This window comes from Arvicanthis niloticus, chromosome 13 (genome assembly GCF_011762505.2).
Source record: "Arvicanthis niloticus isolate mArvNil1 chromosome 13, mArvNil1.pat.X, whole genome shotgun sequence".
NCBI lineage: Eukaryota > Metazoa > Chordata > Mammalia > Rodentia > Muridae > Arvicanthis > Arvicanthis niloticus.
Genome location: NC_047670.1, coordinates 75756686 through 75778647, shown reverse-complemented (window position 1 = coordinate 75778647; position 21962 = coordinate 75756686). Strand labels below are relative to the sequence as shown.

The following is a 21962-nucleotide window of genomic DNA, read 5'->3' as shown; positions in this document are numbered from 1 at the left end:
TATGAGGCCCAACTCTGTGCCCTGTGGTTGTAGCAGGGTTGTATCTGCAAACTCTGGGAGTCTGGGGGTGGGTGGGGCCTGTTTGTACTACTCTTTGTATTCCTGGGTTTTCAATAAACTTGCCAAGCTAACTTCACCAGGACTCTGCCTGTCCATCCGCATCATGCTGAGGAGGTGACTGATTGAACCCCACTTGTTCACCCTAATGAGAGTGTGATGAAGAAAGGGGCTGGTATCCTGGGCCCATGGAAAGAAAGGGTACAAGCCTTTCCAGGGAGAAGCTCACAGTTCTGTAAGGCAGAGGCAACACAAAGTCAAGGTTCTAAAAAACAAGCGCCCATCCCCACACTCTTCTCCAGGTCAGAGTGTCCTCTTCCTGAGCATGCTGAACCTGCCCCATGTTCTCCCACCCCACCACCAAGCTCTCTGAGATCATTGTAATAGTATCCTTATCTGTCTGTCTGTCTGTCTGTCTGTCCCCACTCTTGTCTCCATCTAACTTACTCAGCATAATGCTACTAGACAACTCTTCCTCACACAGAAATCTAACCATGGCTCTCCTGCTTAAAGCCTTCCACGGCTTCCCATTGCCTTTCAGAAAGTAGTCCAAGCCCCCTAACATGGCATTCTGGTTCTGTGGAATCCATCTACACACCTCCACTCCCAGCCATTCCCTCAGTGCACCCTACTTCCAACCCGTCATTTTTAGTTAATCACTTAATAAATCCCCGTCCAGTGCTTATTACATGCCTGGCATGATGCCAGGCAAATAATTGGTAATAAAATTCAGTTCTTATCCTCAAGGAGCTTCCAGTCTAGTCTTCAAAGGAGGATAGGTATATAACGGGGACTTGAGCGGCTCAGTGCTGTGCTAAGGCCAGCACAGATGCCACAGTGTTCAGAGAAAGCCAGCACAGATTTGGGCAGTGCTAGCTTCCTGAAGACTGTGGTACCCAGCAGAGATAGATGCAAAGGCCGGTGACTGAGCCTTCTAACTGAGACAAAGAGTCCCAAGAGAGGCCAGTGTGTGCAAAAGTGCAAAACCTAAAGGTTGCAGAGAACATGGTAGGTAGGGGGACCTGCCTGGAGTTATGTAGAAAGCCATTAGAAGTCAAGATACAGCAGCAAGTGGAGATAGAAGAGTCCATCAGCATGGGACCCAGCCAGCAGCCTGGTACAGCTGCCAGGGCCAAAATCACAGCTATACCCAGCACAGTTCTTCTGAGGCAGGAGCATGCCTTGCTTCTTCACACATCCAGTCCTCCCAGACCCCAGCCAACAACCTGAAGCATGTTACCCTGCTCAGACTCAAGACTTACCAGCCCCTGCCTTCTGTTCCAGGGGCCCCTGAACATCCAACTCACCTCTACATGCAAAGTCACATGCAAAGTCACATGCATCCCTCAGAGGCAGCCACATAGAAAGCTGCCCCAGGAGGCCTTGGTGTCTCTCTCAGCCAGAATGACACCCCCACATCAGTGACCAATTTATTGCTCCAGCTCCAAACTGACCTCTAACTACCCGCTCTTCCAAAACAAATCTGGAACCTTTTCATTTGTGCTAGCTGGCACAACATCAAGCTTTGCCAACAGGCATCTCAATAAACATTAATGGACCACAGGAATGTAGAGATTTCCTTTCCTTTGCTTTCTCAAAGGCTCTTTCTTGTTCAGCTTCTCCAGTGCTGGGTTCCCACAGCATAGATGGTGTCTACAGCAGCAGGTGTCTGCAGTACCAGGCAGTGTGGTATTTAGTGGCTACGAACAAGTCTTTACAGTCATCATTAACCTCTCTTTCTCTCCCACACCTATATCCACTCCAACAGAAAATCTTGCCATCTTAGCCAACAAGTAAAATTCACAAACCAGCTGTTTCCCACTGCTTCCATGGCTGACAGTGATACCCAAACTGTTATCTCTTGCCTGGATGACTGTAGCCAACTCCTAACTGGTCCATATTTCCTCTGCCTTCCTTGCATCTGTGTTCAAACAGCTGTCACCTAGGAAAGGCTAAGGCTAGCAGGTGACTTCCCTGGAGGTGTCCCTCTGTTTTCGAACAGCTTACAAAGGCTGAGCTCTGAGAGGCAAGGTCCCATGAGATTTCATCTCAGAATTGCTTCTTGCAGCTAAAGTGACTTTTTCTATCACTACCACATAGCCTAATGACTCCTGGGCATCAGCCCATCCTACTGGGCACATTTCCTGCAGATCAACATAAAGATAGACTTTCATGAATTAATGCTGTTTACATGAATTGATATTTTTTTAATAGAACTTCTGGTTTAATTCGAACAATTTTAGGAAGAACATTTTAAGAAATGGTTCTAGTTGTTTTGTCAGAAAGACAGCATAAAGTTAGAATCAAGAATAAACTGTGCTCTGCTCATAGAACAGTAAGTAAAGGCTGTATAATAAAGAATACAATGGGCTTTCATAAATTACACTAAGAAGAGAAAAGAGCTTGGGACAAACTTGTGATCTGGGAAAAAAAAATTCATTCTAGGTCAGGTCCAAGGATGAGGCCACAGGTGTGCACTATGTTAAAGCAAGGTCATGTGAAACTGTTGCTTTGAATAGACATGAGCTTGTAGAATGAAACACTGCCTTGAACTTACTATCAGCATCCTCCTGTAACTCCCTTTTTGTGTAACATTTTATCTATGAGGTAATTTTATAAAGAACTTATGTTTAAGAAGATAATGTATTATGAGAGAGAAGGAATAAAGTGTGGCACTGGGCGTTCAGCTCCATCCACCAAATGTATAGATGCGTATGTCTCTTTGTCTACATGTATGTATATATATACATGGGTGTGTGTATATGTGTATGTATGTAAGTATGCATGAACACTGTGGAGTTGATAAGACAAGTGATTGGGCCTGGCCAGGGTGTGTGTGTGTGTGTGTGTGTGTGTGTGTGTGTGTGTGTCTTATGTATGTGTGTGTCTATGTGTGTGCTTGAATTCTCCCTTTTTTTCTTTTCTCTCTGGTTCACAAAGAGTTAACAAGCCTTAGTCTCTCACCTGGTCAGAGAAAGGAGCCCTAGTAATAAATCCTTTACTTAATTGTTGTTAAATAGCAGGTGTTAGTCTCCTGAAGCCAGCAGTTTCCGGTCTCAGAATGGTGAAAAGTTAAGAAAGACAAATATTACAAAATAAGCCAAATTTTAGCACTTAAAAATTTTAGTTTTGCCTCCAAAAATTGCCAGTGCTGCCCCTATCGCTGCCTTCCAGAGAGAAATGGTGCTCAGGCAGGCTTCCAGCAAACAGCAGCCAGAAGGATTCTGTGGAAAGCAAGCCCAGGGGATGAGTGCATAACTGGGTTAGATCTTTGCACAAGTAAAGCCCTACATCCAATTCCCGGAAATGAAGAAGATTTTTTAAAAATACTAATACAATAAAGTTTAACAGTCTAGATAAAATCAACTATTGGAGTTTTCTGAAAAGTAAACAGAACCAGGCAGATCACGGCAGAGGCAAGGATTCAAGAAGCAACCAAGTTTTTATTCTCTCTTCATTCTAGAGGCCTTGAGCTTAGGGTGGGCCACAGCTGTGGAGTAGGAAAGTATCAGCTTGGATAGCTAAGATCCACATGAAAAGCCTTTCCACCCAAATACAAAAGGAAAGAGACTCTTACGGGTTGGAAAATACAGAAACAAAGTCTGTGGTCTGTTCTCGCTTGTGGTTTTGCATTAGGGCCTAGCCCTGCAGGGCTGGGCAGGACTTTGTAGCAGGGTTGTGGTAAAACCCTGAGATGCTTGGTGGCTCTGGCATGAGGAACCAGGAAAAAAGGTTTCTGAGAAGGGTAGGTGGGGTCAAGCTGGAAAACTAGAGAAGGCAATACCTGTGTGAGAGAGTCCACCCACATCCTGGGCTCTCCTTGAACTTCACTGGCATGCAAACCCAGAGCAACATTCTAAGGACGTGGAGATTTGAAGTTAGGCCTATGCCCTGCCCACATTTCTAGCAAAGCCCTGAGTGATACCACAGAACAGCCACAAAACAGCCAGCACGCACTTGGGAAAGTGAGTGGGCTTTGGCCTCCACCATACCTCCAGGAGGGCTGGAGCATGCGCCCTGAAATTGCTGACTGGGCTGATTCCCCACTAAAACCAAATCAAACCAAATTTAAACATTCCCAAAGGATTGTATCAGGACCCTGAATCAACACAACACCACCCTCTCTCTCTCTCTCTCTCTCTCTCTCTCTCTCTCTCTCTCTCTCTCTCCCTCCCCCCCCCCCCCCGTGTGTGTGTATGTAAACTAAAGTCATTTTGATGTTCAAGGAGTCAAGAAAACATGAGCACTTCTCACAGGGAGGAATAGGCAACACATACTCATCGCCAATGATGTACCCAGAGACTATGAACTACTGTAACCATGCTCTCTAAGGTAAAGAGACACACATCTGAAATGAGTAAGAGAGCAAATTGGATCTTGTGGTTCAGACCTATAATCTCAGCACTCTGGCTGAGGCGGAAAATTACAAACTTAATCCAAGGTCTCCCTGGGTTACAGATTGAGTTCAAGGCCAACCTAAGTGAGTTTGGAAATTTGAAGTTAAACATTCCAAGACCCTGCCTCAAAACAGAAAGCTTAAAGAGTAATGGGACATAGATCAATGGTAGAGTATTTACCCAGTATATTCAAGGGCCTAGACTCAATCCTCAGTAAAGAAAGGGGAGGGGAGAAGAGAGAAATGAGAGAGAGAGAGAGAGAGAGAGAGAGAGAGAGAGAGAGAGAGAGTCTCAGCCTCAGCAATAGAGAACAAATGACAAGAGACAAAACCAAGTAGATATTTTAGAACTGGAAAGTAGAATATTTGGAAAGTGAAACAGAGAAGAATGGACAAAGGAAAGAGTCAGTGCACTGGAGACAGAATAATAGTTATTATCCACTAGAACAAAGAAAAAAGAGATAAAAAAAATTAAGCTGGAAAAAGTAGCACATTGCACATGGGGGCAATAATTCAAATCACCATAGAGTTCTCATCAGAAGCACAGAAGACTGTGGAGCACTGAAAGTCCCAAGGGCTGAGTAGGAAAAGGACTTCAGGTGCCTATTTGTTTGGTTATGTTTCTATGTGTGTGGTACCAGAGCTGGAACCCAGAGCCTGGCAAAGCCTCTTCCATTAAGTTTTATCCTGACCCTGCAAATACAAGACACCATAGCCAGCAAGCACATCCTTCAAAAAAAAAATTAAAAAACAAACAAAAACAAAAAAAACAGACATGCTTTTTGAGAACTGAGATCAATTCCCTACAAATCTTTGTGGACACAGGTTTGTGCTTCTCAAAGAGAGACGTTTATCTAGTTGGATACTTTGTATCGTTCATTCCTGCACTGCTACAGAAAGCAAGACAGTGTCTTACCTCTAGTTGGATACTTTGTATCTTTCACTCCCACTTTGCTACAGGAAGCAATGGGAGGGGACCCTGCAGTATAGGGGTGAAGGACACAGAATATCCAACTAAATATAAGAGACTGTCTTGCTTCCTGTAACAATGCAGAAGTGAAAGATACAAAGTATCCAACTAGAGGTAAGACACTGTCTTGCTTCTTGTAGCAATGCAGGAATGAAGGACACAAAGTATCCAACTAAATGTAAGACAGTGTCTTGCTTCCTTTATAGACTTCAGTGAGTGCACAACTGTTGAAAACAAAACAGCAGCCTCCTCAGATGAGGTGGTTATGGACCCAGAAGTGTGATCCATAACAACTGTAAGATAAAGAAGATGGGAATGGAAGAAATAAAGCCCTAGCTCTATCCAGGAATACTGGTGCATGCCTGTAGTCCTAGTGTTTAGGAGATTGAGGAAGTAAGTCTGAGGCTAGCTCAAGCTAACACTCCCAGGTCAATCTAGACTATATACAAGACTGACTCTCTCTCTCTCTCTCTCTCTCTCTCTCTCTCTCTCTCTCTCTCTCTCTGTGTGTGTGTGTGTGTATACCTATATATTCTAGCTCTAAGTAAGATGGAAAATATTTTATTATATGCATTGCAGCTCCAGATAAGTTTAAGTAAAAATTTTGAGTTTTACTTTATTATAATAGTATGTGTATGGTGAGGTGTGACTGTTGAAGTCAAAAGGCAGTCTTGTTGAGTCTGTTTTTCCCTAACCTATACATGGATTTGGGTTCTAGGGATCAAACTCAGGTCACCCAGTCTTTACAGCAAGCCACTGAGCCATCTCACCAACCCCTAAAATAATATTTTTTAAATATTCAAGGAATCTAAAGAAAGAGGTGATAGAAGTTAACATCAGGAAGACCAAAATGGAAAAAAAATAAAGTTATGGACTTAAACAGACCCACACTAGTTATTGGTTGTGAAGCACATGGTCCACCATTTGTCAGTGACATGAGCTTCCTTCTGCTCCCATGAACAGAAGCAAACCCAAGGTCCAAGAGGTACACAGGGACACGTGCTTGCCTGTCCCTAAACATTAACAAGCCACTTGTCTTGTGGGTAGACTGGAGACCTATTTCCAACCTCAAAGAGTTTGTGAAGATCAAGCTCATGCCACAGTGTACCTGAAGCACTTAGCTAGCCTAACTTGGCCCTCAGTAGGTGCTGCACAAGAAACCCTTCATTTTGTTTCGATAGATGCACCTGCATTATTATTATTATTAGTGAGGGACAGCTAGGGACAGAAACCACAGTACTGCACTCTCATCCAAGGTGAATGTCAGGTGGACACTGGCATCAGTAGGCAGCCTCAGTTCCCAAAGAGCTGGCATCTTAGGCAACTCCAGACACCTCCTTAGCTTTCCCTGCTCTTAACTGGGCTTCAGGAAAACTAACTGAAGGTATTTGCTGCCCTCTGCTGGCCACTAGCTCCAGAGGCTTGTACTAGTCTAAGGCAGGTGGCAGGAAACTTGAACATCCCTCAAAACCATTTTCCCCCACCAAAATTGTATTTAGTACCCAAACATTACAATGATCAAAAAAAACTTTGCAGAAGAATTCTATCTGTCCCTCTCGCCAACATAATATGACTATCTTTACAAACTCCCGTGCCCTGCGGTCTTTGTTCCCAGAGGATGCTACACCACTCTGAGACAAGAAAGAGCCATTGTAAGGTTCTAAGTCCTGTAGTTTTCATACTTGGAGTGATCCTCTGGGCTGGAAGTCTATAACTGCATAAATGTAGTATTTTCTGCCCACCTTCAAATATTTGAGAAATCTGTTCATTTATACAGTTGATGAACACATAAGCACCCACTGAGTTCTCAGAGCAGTTGTAAGTGCTAGGGACCCACCAATGACAGACAAAATGTCTCTACCCTTTTGGATTATTTTGGGATGAGAGGAGAAACACACAATGATGGATATGTAGGAAGTGTGGACTATACAATGCATTAGAGGGTTTAAATGCTAAAAGGATTTTTTTTTAAGTAGATCAGGGTCTATCAGATGACTTCATGAGTGAAATGCTTCTCATGTGGACAGAAGGACCTAAGTTTGGATCTTCTGCACACACATAAAAAACAGGGTGTGGTCATGAACATCTCTAACACTGAGGCAATGGGGCAAGGATAGGTAAATCTGCAGAACTCACCAGCCTAACCAAAAAAGAGAGCTTTGGTTCAGTGAAGGGATCCTGTGTCAGAAAATAAGATGTAGAACAGCTGAGGAAGATAACTGAAGTTGACCCCTGGCCTCCACAAGCTCACACATGGGTATATGCTACCACTACTACTACTACTACACACACACACACACACACGCACAGGCACACGCACACGCATACGCACACACACACACACATGCATGCATGCATGCACACACACAAACACATGTATGTATGCATGTACTCATATACCCACACACATGCACACACACATATGTGCATGCATCCACACACATATACATGAATACATGCACACACTCATGAACACACACACACACACACAACAGTTAGAGCAAGGTAAGCCAGATGGGGGACAGGTTACCATTTTTTGAAAGAAGAATCTGAAAGATGACATTTGCACAAAAGACCCACAGGAAGCAGTGGAGCAAGCCTTGTGGATAAGAAGAAAACACTGAGCAGGAAAGGCAGCCATGTGGAAGCTCTGAGATAGGCATGTGCTTGTCACTTTCAAGGGCCAGCATGGGTGCTGAAATCATAGGAAGGAGACATGTGAGGGGGCAAATGGACAGGCAGAGAGCCTTGTCACCTGCTCTTCAGAGTCCAGGTGACATAAGGAGTCACAGAGACATTAGAGGTAAGTGCCACAATCCTAACCTGAGATGTGTAGGTCTCCTGTGTTGAGACTTGGGGACTGGGGACAGCGGCAGGGAGACGGGTGTTCTCTCAGTAAACAGAATGAAATGCACCGCTGTTTTCCGGGTCCATGTTTCAGCCAATCAGAGCAAACTGCACCCGAGGTGAGCACTTGTCCCACTCGAGATGATTGTACTGTCTCCACACAAATTCTACACACTGTGAAGGTCTTGACTGTCCTTAGGTGTCCTTTGTCCTCCTCAGGTTTCTGAGCCAATCTCCTGAGGATACCTGGGAATGATTTCATGGCGTTGTATTTCTTCCTCCTGAATTTTAGAAGATGTTTCTACTAAAAAAAAAAAAAGAAGAAGAAGGTAAGTCTTTCAGAACTGCTAATATGGCCAGCTCTGAGACTAGAGGCTCTGCTGAGTAGCTGCAGGACCAGGAAGGCATGTTGGAAGGATTTGAGGGTGGGGGTGGGGGTAGGGGTGAGGATATTGGGGACATCATGTGAGGACTTCTTAGGATAGAATGGAGTCTCTTGGAGTTTTTGGAAGGAAAAACATGAGAAAGAAGTGGGAACAGGGCAGGAAGCAGTTTAGCCAGCAGATGTGAGACTAGCTATGATGTCCCAGGGAGAAGATTGTTCCTCCAGCTACTCCCTATCTCTCTGACCCCTATTTATTCCATGCTGAGTCTCTAAGGCCTGCCCAGATCCATAAATTTAAAAAAAAAAAAAATGAGTCAGAGGAGCCAGAATTCCCCTAAAGAGCTGTCCCAGCCATGAGCATTTGACACAGAATTGGGGGCATAATCTAAGTGTAACCAGAAAAAAATTTAAAGCCATTCCTGAGGTGAGCCAAATGTCTCCAGGGCCCTTTTGGCCACACTTGGGATGGAGCTTGTCTGTGGAGAAACTTCTGGGGCTGACCCAGGAGAAGGCAGCCAGGTAGATAGACATATAGAGCTGGTGGGATCAACAGGTCCCTCCATGGCCAGGCAGAGCAGGACCAGTAAAGTGTCAGTGCTCTCCTACCTTCTGATAAATGCAGGAAGGCTTTCTGCAAGCAGAGGACTTCAAGCTCAGAGGAGACGGTCAGTGAGAGCAGTGAGATTCAGCGTGAGGAAGATCAGACTGGCCCAGAGCACCCAGCCTCAGTACAGAGAGAGAGAGAAGGAGGAGAGGGCCAAACAGGGCAAGGGATGAATGCCTGGACCTCCAAATAACACAGGTGTGAGAGCTATAGGTGACTCAGAGAGGGCCTTGGAAGCCAGGGACTCCAGAGTAGGCAGGGCCTTTTTCATTTGGTCAGCTTTTGAAGCCTTCCTAGGAATGGTTGCTTGGAAACATTTCAAATTAGAGACAGTCATGGTCTCTTGAGTGGAAGTTCTAACACTGGGTGGGGTCTTAAAAGATGTGGGAGGAAACAGGACCAGGAGGCACAATGACTGACAGCACCAAGTGTAACAGGCTATAGAAGGACATGATCTGAGTGACCTGGGACACCCCCACAGAGGCATTTTATGAGACAGAGAGGAAGGGAAATCACAGCTTCCTTCCCTGTGAGTAGTTCACAACAGCTTCCTGGAAGAGATAGCTGTTCCGGAACATTCCGGGCACAGGTGTAACTGCATAGAAGGCTCAGAAGTAAAGAGAAGGGCCTAGTAAAGAGACTACAGCACAGAGGTGGGCAGTGACAGGTGGGAGGGGCAGTGGGAAGACCTGTTCCCATATGTCCTCACAGCTCCTGACCAGGACAGCTATCCCGGGCCCTTCAGGACAGCTGTCCCAGACTGACCTGGCCTGTTGGTTTTACACTTGTTCTGTGCCACAGGGATCAGCGTTGAGGACTTGGCCTCCCTCTCCATTTCTAACCCAGCCAAGCCAACTAGAGCTTTGTGGGACAGCCTCCCCAGCAGCTTGTTACTGGGGCTCAGTGTTGCATTGGGGGGCGGGGGAGGCACACTTCCTGAAGGCAGAGACAGGCATCATTTCCATGTACTGCAAGACTTGAAATCTGACACACGTGCATGGCTTGTTCCCTATACTCTTGTTCCATCCCTGCTTGCCCAGGCCCAGGAGTCCTGCACTGAAACAGTGGACAGCCATGGCTTCCCTTGACTTAGTACCCAGGATGATTCTGGGTGATGGTGGGGAGCATGCATATGTGTTAGTAAGGAGAAAGCCAGGGAGGCGCTTCTCTTTCTCTCCTCTCTCTCTCTCTCTCTCTCTCTCTCTCTCTCTCTCTCTCTCTCTTTCTCTCTCTCTTTCTCTCTCTCTCTCTTTGTGTGTGTGTGTATGTGTCCCTTGAGACAAAGCCTGACTGCAGCCCCAAGGACAGCAGGAGATGAATCTTATTCAAGCAACCAGTACAGAGGAGAGTGGAGCCTTCCCAGAGTTAACCTGGGCTTTCAAACACCCTCCAGCCAATCCTCAGCTACCATGCACACAACTTCAACACAAGCTCCAGGCCTACACAAGAGAGAGCCAGTGAGTTTACTGTCAAAGCCCCGGAGTACACCCAGAACCCAGGCAGCAGGGTTCCACACAAGCTAGGAGTCACCACCTGTGCTTCCCCAGAACAGCCTCTCCCTCCACCCCCAGGCTCCACCCCAAGTTTTTATAAGAGCGAAATCAGGCTGGGAAAACATGAAACACAGCCTTGAAAGGGTAAAGAAGTTGCAAATGTGCAAAGGGTGGAGCCAGGACAGGCCCACATGGCTGGGGTGGGGATGTTTCCGATGGGAGGCCCTTCCCTTGCTCAGACCTTTATGATTCCCCAAACACAGTCTCACGTATTTGCTGCTTGCCTTCACCAACAAGGAGGGGTAGAATAGAATCAGACTCTGGAAGGAAATGGGACGCAGTGAGGAGGGCTTTAGAGACGTGAGAGCTTCCAATGACCTGACTAGAAAAGGTCCAACAGAACTAAGTCTTCAGCTTTGACCCCACTACCCTGGTTGCTAACCCCTGTTGCTTTCTGAGGGACCACTGTTGGAATCTCCCTTAGGGCCAACTGGCCAGCACTTAGGGTGATCAAAGTCTCTCCACTTCCCATGATGAATCAGAATGGGATATAGGATTGGTGTTTATCCACGTAATGCCAGATGAAGACCTGAGGCTTCCGGCCATAAGTGTGAGGGCAGAGCCAGGACACACAGAGAGCAAAGCATGTTTAAGTGGGAATATTTGGTTCTGAAAAAAAGAATCTGTTTCTAGGCAAGTTCACCAGCTGTTCTTCCTTAAGCAAACTCCCCAGCTGTCCTTCCTTGAGGACCTAATTCCTCAGGTGTCTGCAGAGCTTCCCCGGGGGCAGAGACCACATCGTTGGTGTTTGTGCTTCATTAACAATAGAGGAATGGCATCATTATCCTAATAGGTGGCCCAGGGACACAGAGGTAACAGAGACATTAGAAGGCCATGGGTCCCGTTGATCCCCAGGAGACAGAAATCCACTCCCATCTCTGTACATACAAAGCAGGCTCAAACCAGATCTCCAGAGGTACAATTCTGGGACAACCTACGAACAGGTTCACTGCTATGGCTCGCAGTCTTGGAAGGGATAGGTACTGACAAGACACGTTTCTTCTTAAGGAGCAAATGGATGGGACCCAGGGCAAGCTGATGTGCAAACACAGGCCACCTCGAGGTTGAGTACGCCCTTCTATTTTGGCCGAGTGGAAGAAAGTGGCTGTAGAGAAGTTTCTCTGTTACCCACAAGTGGTCATTATGTGGCCACTGAAACTTCAGTGGTTTGCACTTTTGCTGAGTGAGAAAGACAGGTTCTGGACCACAGTTCTCTGGGCTGGAACCAGAAGGTTGCAAGGGACCATCTTCTCCAGCCCTCTGTCCTTAAGAACACATGGTCAGAGCAACCCCTCTTAGTCCTGAACTACCTTAGGGCAAGCTGCCAAGTCTGTGAGGCTACTCCAGGAACAGTGACAGACATGAGGATATGACTGTGTGGGGCAGGTGACAGAGCAGAGACATCTGGGTCTCACCTAAACTGTAACTCCAGACTTTTCTTGATTCTACAGCCCCCACTGGTATCCCAAACCTAGCCGCCTCCAGATTATTATGGAGTTCAAATCTGTCTCCAGGTGTGGGTTGAGGCCATCTCAGAGAGACTGTGTGAAAATTAATTACTTAATGTGTGTAAAGAGCTTTGAAGATGAAAAGTGCTTCCCAGTGTCCGTAATAACATCTTCAATCCTTCACGGGGCCCAAATCACCTCTGAGCTCACCTTTAAGATGAGTCCCTAAGGAGTTCCTGGCAACCTCCCCAAGCCCATAAACAACATAAAATGGCTTTTCACTGCTTTTACACAGCCAACCCCAGCTCTCCCCACCAATAAAAGGACCGCAGAGGATCAGAGAGACCCAAAGGATTCCAAGTCTCACACTCTGCAACCTGCACCAAACCCACAGCCGTGTAGGCACCGTCCAGCTCACACCATGTCCTGTCGCTCCTACAGGATCAGCCCAGGATGTGGAGTTACCAGAAACTTCAGCTCCTGCTCAGCTGTGGCCCCCAAAACTGGCAACCGCTGCTGCATCAGCGCAGCTCCCTTCCGAGGAGTGTCTTGCTACCGGGGATTGACCGGCTTCAGCAGCCGAAGCCTCTGTAACCCAAGCCCCTGTGGGCCCCGCATGGCTGTTGGGGGCTTCCGAGCAGGTTCCTGTGGACGCAGCTTTGGATACCGCTCTGGAGGCGTCTGTGGGCCCAGCCCCCCCTGCATCACCACAGTCTCTGTCAATGAGAGCCTGCTCACTCCCCTCAACCTGGAGATCGACCCCAATGCTCAGTGCGTGAAGCATGAGGAGAAAGAGCAGATCAAGTGTCTCAACAGCAAGTTCGCGGCCTTCATCGACAAGGTGGGTGTGGCCTGTGATGGTCCAGCGCAGACCTCAGCCTTGACCTTCCTTGGGAAGGTCCCAGTCTGTTGAGGAGACAAACTGGCTACCGGGTTAGGGACAGGCAAGGAGGAGAAATGCAGACCATATAGATGGATGGATCCATTGCCTTCTTTTGATACTTGGAAAATTCGCTATGTAGTCTAGAAACTGAATCTATGGTTGTGTGTGTGTGTGTGTAGACAATATAAAAAGCAAGGGTGTCCCTGCTGATTGGGGGCTGAGGGTTAGGAGAATGGAAGGCCACACAAACAGAAGGCACAGTGCTGTCTAGGCAGCATGGGAAGTGGAAAGGAGCTGTGCAGGTCACACTGCCTCCCGGTGTGCTGGCTGTGACACTCAGTAGTGTGTCACCCAGACAGGATATATCCCTGAATAGCAAGTCTAGCCTCATGAGTTTATTCAAGAATTCTGGGGTGCAGTTATGGAAAGTACAGGACAGTAGCAAGCATTCGAGACACGACAATGGTTACTATCTTTTCCAAAGACAGTAAGTAGTGGGCACACGGCAGCTGAACAAGGGCAAGGGCAGTGGAAGAGGTCTAGGGAGGCGGCCTGCCTGGCAGGGCAGCCATCAATGCTGGCAGCTGACTCCCAGGCGACTGTGAGAAGGAAGTTTAAAGCCACCTTTTAGCAGAGTGGGTCCAACTTCAGGTACTGGAGACCAGAGGAGTGACATTCCTGATACTTTTTCTTTAGTTGTCTTACTAAGTCCTCAAAATCACCCCATGGGTAGATCCTAATATCCATGTTATACTGAGAAATGGAGCTGAGGGAGCTTGGGGACACTCAGCAGAGACGCTGTGCACCAGTGAAGGCAGTGGATGGGGCCATCACTCTGCCAGTGAGTGTGAGGCAGTCCTCCCATCCTCAGGAGTCTGCTTCCCTGTCCATAACCTGGAGGAAATAGCACCTGCACCCCACACAGAGAATCATGATAAATGAATGAGCTTCACGGAAAAATGACATAGACATACACAGACACAAATCTATAGACACAGACGAAAGCATAGAAAAAGGTGAAGACACAAAAAACCTTAGAAATAGAGAGACAAAGACATAAAACCAGAAATAGACATATAGAAAACACAGAAACAGATGAAGACATGAACATAGAAAAATAAAGGTTTTAGGCATGGACATGGACAGCCATGGATGTGTGTGTGTGTGTGTGTGTGTGTGTGTGTGTGTGTGAGAGAGAGAGAGAGAGAGAGAGAGAGAGAGAGAGAGAGAGAGAGATGTATGGAGAGTGTGTGGTCTATGTGTGTGGAGTTTGTGTGTGTGGTGCTGTGTGCTATGCTTGGCATGGTGTGTATGTATGTAGCATATGTATGTGGTATGGTGTAATGTGTGTATTGTGCTGTGGTATGTGGTGTGTGTATGTGGTATGGTATGTATGTGTGGTGTATGTGGTAAATATGTATTCGGTGTTATGTGGTGTGTGTGTGACAGAGCATGCATGAAGTGTGTGTGTGTATATATATATATATATGGTATGTGGCATGTGTGTGTCTGTGTGTATGTGTGTGCTGTATGTGTACACATGTGTGGTATGGGGTACACACATGTGTAGGGGGTGTTTTAGCACAGGCCTGGGTACCACACAATGGTACTGGAGATGTGTTTGTTGAGAATGAATGACTGGGGGACCACTGGTAATTAGAGTAGCTTTATTGACTTGCTATCCTTGCTACATGTCAGGGACTGTTCTAAGCATTTTACATGTATGAACCTGCTCAGTCTTCATAGCTTAACACTATTACCACAGAAGCAAGGAGCATGCCAGCAAGAGGTTCAACAGCTTGTCCATCTCCAACCGCAGAGCTGGAGCTGCAGCCTGATCTTTGGCTTTGACTTTGAGCCAAAGTGAAACATGAAATGGAAGAGAGCTCTAGCAAAGCACGCCACACACATATAACACACCACACACACACACACCAATAAAACACACATAACATATATATCAAAATACACACATACACACCACACACACAACAAAACCCAAAAATACACACATACAACTATGCATGCACACCACACATGCACCATACACACATCACATGCACACACACCACACACACACTGCACATGCACACACACACATACCACATGCACACACCCCCTCACCTACACATAATGTGCACACACACACCCCTCATGCACACACACACCTCATGCACACACACCACACTACACTCATATACACACCACATGCACACACACCCCTCATGCACATACACACACACGTGAACACCACACATATACATCTCATGTATACACACACCATATATGCACACACCACACTACACACACTACATACATGCACACCCTTCATGCACACACACTGCACACATACATACTATGTACACAAACACCCTTCATACACACACACACACACACACACACACACACACACTTTCTAAACTCCCACTATGTCTCTCTCTTTGCCCTGAATGGCAGGTGCGCTTCCTGGAGCAGCAGAACAAGCTGCTGGAGACCAAGTGGCAGTTCTACCAGAACCAGCGCTGCTGTGAGAGCAACCTGGAGCCCCTGTTTGCAGGCTACATCGAGGCACTGAGGCGCGAGGCTGAGTGTGTGGAGGCTGACAGCGGGAGGCTGGCTGCCGAGCTCAACCATGTGCAGGAGGCCATGGAGGGCTACAAGAAAAAGTGAGTGTGCATGCCTACAAGACCCTAGGAGAGACGGTGGGTGGGAAGCCTCTTCCACAGCATCTGTAGGATCCCTACAGGACTTCCTGGGCCTTGGAGAGTGTGTCTAGTGGACCAAGTGTATAGGCGTTGGCTTCCAGGAAATAAGGATAGGAGTCCACATGGGAATCTCACTGCTGTCTTTCCATTTTTGCTGGACTTCCTGCTCTGGGCACTGGGCTGAGGGCTCTTCACCGCAGCACAGTACTCTTTAGAACTAGGATGCCAGAATGATTTAAACTTGAGGTGAACCTACCCCAGAGTCAAAGGGCTTGAGAATACAAGTCAAGACAAGACCTAGCCAGAAGCAATGCACAAAGAAATCACACAAAGACAATGTCACACCAGGAAAGGTTTAGTCCCTTTTATGACCCCTGGAAGAACTTGGCTAGTCTCTGAAGCAGGATTTGAGGTCCCAGCTCTGAGTTCTATCCCTTTCTCCACATGCAGGTATGAAGAAGAGGTGGCTCTGAGGGCTACGGCAGAGAACGAGTTTGTGGTTCTAAAGAAGGTAAGGGTCCGCTTGCAGGGCAGGGAGTGAGGAGCCACCTTTGTGACTTCCAGGCACAGTCGCCACGCTGGTCAGACCACCTACCCTTGGACCCTTCCACATGTGCTTCCCTCCTCTCTGTCCCCCATCAGGATGTGGACTGTGCCTACTTACGTAAATCAGACCTGGAGGCCAACGTGGAGGCCTTGGTGGAGGAGTCAAGCTTCCTGAAGCGTCTCTATGAAGAGGTAGACTCACTCACTTGCATGCCAGAGACACACAGAGATGGAGTCCAGGTTCAGGAGCCTGTGTTCGAGAGTGCACAGCAACATACCACACAGATAAAACTATCGCCCATACCCATGTGAAAAGGCCCCACTACCCAGGGTGTAGAATGTTGGGATACAGAGCTACAGGCATCTGTGTTCACATGTATAAGAATAATCATGTATATGTATTTGGCTTCTGTGCCCGTGGGCATCTCTGCATGTCGGAGTGTGTTTGCATGCTAGTCTATAGATGCATATGAAAGGTAGTCCATGTACGGAGATCCACAGTGGACTACATACTGTTTGGCATTCAAATCCAGATCCTTTGCCTGGGTCTTCAGGTTAGGCCTTTCCCATATTTCTCCTGTTTTCAAGTCAGAGGCTGGCCCCAGGTGATGTTTAGGACTTCTGGCTTGGCTGTTCTATATTGTGTCTGTGCGTGAATGAAGGAGGAAGGGGCAGGAATCACAGACCTTCCTCCAGAGCTCCACCAGAGAATCAACACTGTCCACAGGAAGGAGGCACCAAGCCTAGAAAAGACACCAAGTATCATGTTCTTACTGTTCACTCCACAGGAGGTCCGTGTTCTGCAAGCTCACATCTCAGACACCTCTGTCATCGTCAAGATGGACAACAGCCGGGACCTGAACATGGACTGTGTCGTGGCTGAGATCAAAGCTCAGTACGATGATGTTGCAAGCCGCAGCCGGGCAGAGGCTGAATCCTGGTACCGCACAAAGGTGATTGCCTCCTAGAAATGGCTGTGGGAGCCATGCAAGGTTCCCTCAGGACTGGTAGGGAACCAGCTAACTGATTCCAGGTTGGGGTGGCTAGCTAGCACTGCTATGTGGAAATGTTGTGTGAGCTGCACACTCGTTCATCTCATTGGTGTTATGCCGAGGGGACAATTCACCCAGTGTGCTTCATAAACATCTGTCCCCCGTCTCCAATCACCAGTGTGAGGAGATGAAGGCCACAGTGATCCGGCACGGGGAGACGCTGCGCCGCACGAAGGAGGAGATGAACGAGCTGAACCGCATCATCCAGAGGCTGACGGCCGAGATTGAGAATGCTAAGTGCCAGGTAGGTCGAAGGCAGATTCAGACAAGCGATAAGCAGAGGCAGGCAACATCACCAGGCTCTTGACTCACTAGAATAAAATGGCATGGCTCAAACTAAGCATGAGAGGTAGCGGGGCCCTAGAGTAAAGGCAAGGTTTTCCCTATCTCTTACAACCCTTATGCTGGTGTGACACATTCATTGATGTCCAACAGCTATTGCCCACCAGCAAAGTGAGATGCTAAAATGCCCCACCCCCATCTCTTCCTTGAATTGCCGGCACAGCTAACTACCTTCCATAGACCCTCTCTGGGCCTCTCTCTTCTCCTGCTCTATACACTGGGAGGAGGCCAGCTGGGCCCCCACTCTATCCATATCTTGTTCTAACAAGAAGCTCCCACTTAACCCCACAGCGTGCCAAGCTGGAAGCTGCTGTGGCTGAGGCAGAGCAGCAGGGAGAGGCCGCCCTCACTGATGCCCGCTGCAAGCTGGCTGAACTGGAGGCTGCCCTGCAGAAGGCCAAGCAGGACATGGCCTGCCTGCTCAAGGAGTATCAGGAGGTGATGAACTCCAAGCTGGGGCTGGACATCGAGATCGCCACCTACAGGCGCCTGCTGGAGGGCGAGGAGCACAGGTGAGAAGAACCTTGTGGGAATTCATTTGAGGGGCCAAACTGTCTTGAACATGCAAGCTGGCTAGGACCTGTCAGTCCTTGGATGGAAGGAGATGACCCTGGTCCTCCCAGTGAACTGTCTTGTCCCAAGTGTGACACACAGCTCTGACCACCTCACTCCAGGCTAGGCTTCAATACTAATGGCTACCTATTACATATCATATGCTCTATGTCAAGTGCCCATTTTTAATCCTCCATCCTGTCAGGTAAGTACCATTTTTCCTATCCAAAAACAGGCAGATTGGCTCAACGGCCAGCACCTTTCCCATGGACACAAAGTTACTAAGCTACAGAGCTGGGATTCAACACTGGGTCCTGGGCTTCTAAAGTCCCTTTATAGCTTCCTTTGAGATTAAACTTATGTATAATAAGGATGATGTACCCTGTATACATCCAGCTCTATCTAATTCTTGCTGCAAGCACTACTGGCATTCAGCAGATGCAGGCACTCTGATTGTAGGCAGTGTGTGAAAGTCACAATTCCACTCACTGCTGCTCTAAAACCAAGAGTGACAGTCTCCATGGGATCAAAGAAAGAAAGTCAATATTTGATGAGGATTTGGGAAAGCCCTTCTTGCCTTTCAGGAGATAGAGTCTACCTAGAACAAAAACTGACCCTATCTGTCCTCAGGCAACTATCTCAAGGAATCCAGCTCACTGCTTGAAACTAATGGCACTTTCTTTCCCCTTAGGCTATGCGAGGGTGTGGGCTCTGTGAATGTCTGTAAGTATCTGGTAGAAATGCAAACCTAGAAAAATGGCTTTGGGGATGGTCAAAGTTAATCACAGGGCTACCCCACTGAACCTCCAATGTTCCCCAACTTCCTCAGTCTCTCCTCTTCTCCAGGCTCTTCTTTAAGGACTACTGGGAGTGGGAAAAGGTATCCAAAAAGTTGAGTGCCTCTTACTGGTGGTCACCAGGAACTGCAGTTCAGGGAGATGGGTCTAGGGATCCTCACAGCTCTCCAGATGTGCTGTGAGACTGAAAGAACAGAACCTGTCATGTTCACCACTGACCTCTTGGGGAGAAGGCAGGCCCTGTATGTGAAGCCCTCAGGGACTTCTGATGGGTGGGTGACACCCCAGCAAGCCCCTCATCCCTCTCTGTTCCTCTTCCCACAGGTGTCAGCAGCTCCCGTGGAGGAGTCACATGTGGGGGCCTCACATATGGCACAACTCCAGGGCGCCAGATTGCCTCTGGACCCTCTGCCACTGGGGGCAGCATCACAGTGATGGCCCCTGACTCCTGCTCTCCTTGCCAGCCCCGTGCCTCCAGCTTCACCTGTGGGAGCAGCCGCTCAGTGCGCTTTGCTTAGTGCCAGGACCTCCAAATGAGCCACCTGTCTGCCCCAGAGTGGAGTGGTGTGTGAATGGAAAATGTGTGCTTGCTTCCAGAATCTTCCAGATGTTCCTGTGAGAGGAAAGAGTTCAGGGCCATGCTCTCTACTGTCTCCTTTTAGGGAGTTGTCTCCCAGTTCTTCTCTGGCTTCACTTTAGAAGGTCATTCTCAACCCTTCCATTAACCCCAACCTGTCTTCAAATACTTGTAAATGATTTGTATTATTCACCAAGCTCTCCGGGATACTACCAGTCACCATGGTGACTGGACAATAAAGCATGGCCTTGGGTTAAGGCATGATCCTAACCACCTAGCCATGCCCTCCAAAAAACAAGAACCAGAGAGAACCCTTCCAAGCAGCTTCTACTTCTGGCCCTATGTACAGGGGCAGCAAGCACCTGCCTATCATTGGTTGGGTTTGCTAACCTCCCTAGCTTACTGCCTTCCTTGGGGCAACCTGCTCTAACCACACTTCTTGGGTTACCTCCCAGAAAATAGTCTGCTCTCTGGGGAGGCCTACTACATACAGCCCCTAGTTAGGGGGCTTTGAACAGGTCTTGCTGTTCAAGAAGTCTTTGCACATTTCAAAGACCCCATACTTGCTCAGGCCTCCCCTGCCTCTGTGCAGGGATCTGTCCAAGGGAGAGCTGGTGGGATGGGGACTATGACCACTTCTGTCTGTGGGTCCCTTGCCTTCTGGGTTGACCCCATCTGTGTTTCAATAAATACTGCTATGATGCAAAGATGTGTGTTGTTTTGTGTCAGCGACATTCCTCCCTGCACTTGTTTGCCTGCACCAGCCTACCAGTCTTAGGTCAGCCACAAACTGGTAACTAGCATTTGAAAAGCCAGTACCATAGGTCACACCTCCACTCACTCCTGTGACTCTTCCTTTTCCTGCCCATTCCCAGAGCCACTTGTCCTCCTCGGTCCATGCTGACTTGGACACAGATCCAGCTTCCCCTCTTGTATCTTCCTCTGCGGGAAAAAACTGTCCTGTTGTCCTGGTTAAGCTTCCTATTGCTGTGGTGAAACATTACCAAACCAACCTATCGGTAAAAGAGGTTATTTGGCTTGCACTTCCATATCTCTGTTCATCAGCAAAGGAAATCAGGACAGGAACTCAAGCAGGGCAGGAACCTAGAAGCAGGAGCTGATGCAGAGGCCATGGAGGCATGCTGCTTACTGGCTTGGTCCCCATGGCTTGCTCAGCCTGCTTTCTGATAGAGCCCAGGACCACTAGCCCAGGGATGGCACCACCCACAGTGGGCTGGTCCCTCCTCATCAATCACTAATTTTAAAAATTACCTTAAGGCTTGCTATGGAGGCATTTTCTCACTTAAGGCTCCCTCCTCTCTGATGACTCTATTTTGTGTCAAGTTGACATAAAAGTAGCCAGCACAACTGATCCCTTGTCAACTTGACATGCCAAGATAACACCATTAAACCCACAGCCTTTCCTTTCTTGTCTATCCTGAAATTTTTAAGCCTGCATACATGTGTATATGCACAGGGGAGGATGGAAAGTGTCCTTGCTTACTCTTCACCTTATCTTTTAAGACAGGGTCTCTCTGAACTTGGCACTAGCTGATTGACTAGACTGGTTCACATGAGCTCTTGGGCTGGGTGTCTCCTCAGCCTGCATTAGGGTTACAGTCATCCATAACCAAACCTAACTGTTTTATGGGGTTCCTGTGCTTGCACAGCAAGCAGTTTACTGTCTCAATTGCCCTCTAGGAAAAAAATACTTTAAAGGAGTCCAGGTCTCTAAAATTGACAGATTAAGGAAAAGCTAGAAAAACAAGCAGCCTACGCAACAAGGATGGTCTGCTTGCTTCTTCTTTGAAACATCACTGTCTTAGTTCAGGTTTTACTGCTGTGAACAGACACCATGACCAAGGCAGCTCTTTATAAAGACAGTATTTAATTGGGGCTGGCTTACAGGTACAGAGGTTTAGTCCATTATCATCAAGGAAGGAACACGGCAGCGTCCAGGCAGGCATGGTGCAGGAGGAGCTGAAGGCTGCTAGTGGAAGACTGACTTCCAGGCAGCTAGGGTGAGGGTCTTATAACCCACACCCACAGTGACAAGCCTACTCCAACAAGGCCACACCTACTCCAACAGGACCACACCTCCTAATAGTGCCACTCCCTGGGCCAAGCATATACAAACCATCACAATCACAAACTAAGCTAATATCTTCATCAGAGAAGTCAGACCTCTGCAGTTAATTCTTGTTTAAGTGTTCTGTGTTCTCCCCAGACATAAAGTTCCCAAGGGGTT

General features: G+C 47.7%; 1 protein-coding gene across 2 annotated transcripts; it reads left to right on the top strand.

The window, feature by feature from the left end:
- Positions 1-12681: 12681 nt before the first annotated feature.
- Positions 12682-20333, top strand: LOC117718764 (keratin, type II cuticular Hb5). Of its 2 annotated transcripts, none has more exons than XM_034516635.2 (9): positions 12682-13101; positions 15601-15809; positions 16299-16359; positions 16491-16586; positions 17183-17347; positions 17565-17690; positions 18080-18300; positions 19032-19063; positions 19462-20333. In XM_034516635.2, exons 1-9 carry the CDS (start codon positions 12682-12684, stop codon positions 19653-19655), a joined length of 1524 nt encoding a protein of 507 aa, XP_034372526.1. In that variant the 3' UTR covers positions 19656-20333. The 2 variants fall into 2 exon arrangements, with proteins under 2 accessions (XP_034372526.1, XP_076768245.1); XM_076912130.1 differs by having other exon boundaries at positions 19032-19067; positions 19469-20333.
- The last annotated feature ends 1629 nt before the right edge of the window (positions 20334-21962 follow it).

Excerpts from the sequence above, each read along its gene's own strand:
- LOC117718764 (XM_034516635.2), top strand. The coding sequence starts at position 12,682 with ATGTCCTGTCGCTCCTACAGGATCAGCCCAGGATGTGGAGTTACCAGA. Across the intron at positions 16,360-16,490 it reads AGTTTGTGGTTCTAAAGAAG|GATGTGGACTGTGCCTACTT; the intron begins GTAAGGGTCCGC and ends GTCCCCCATCAG. Across the intron at positions 19,064-19,461 it reads TGTGGGCTCTGTGAATGTCT|GTGTCAGCAGCTCCCGTGGA; the intron begins GTAAGTATCTGG and ends CTCTTCCCACAG.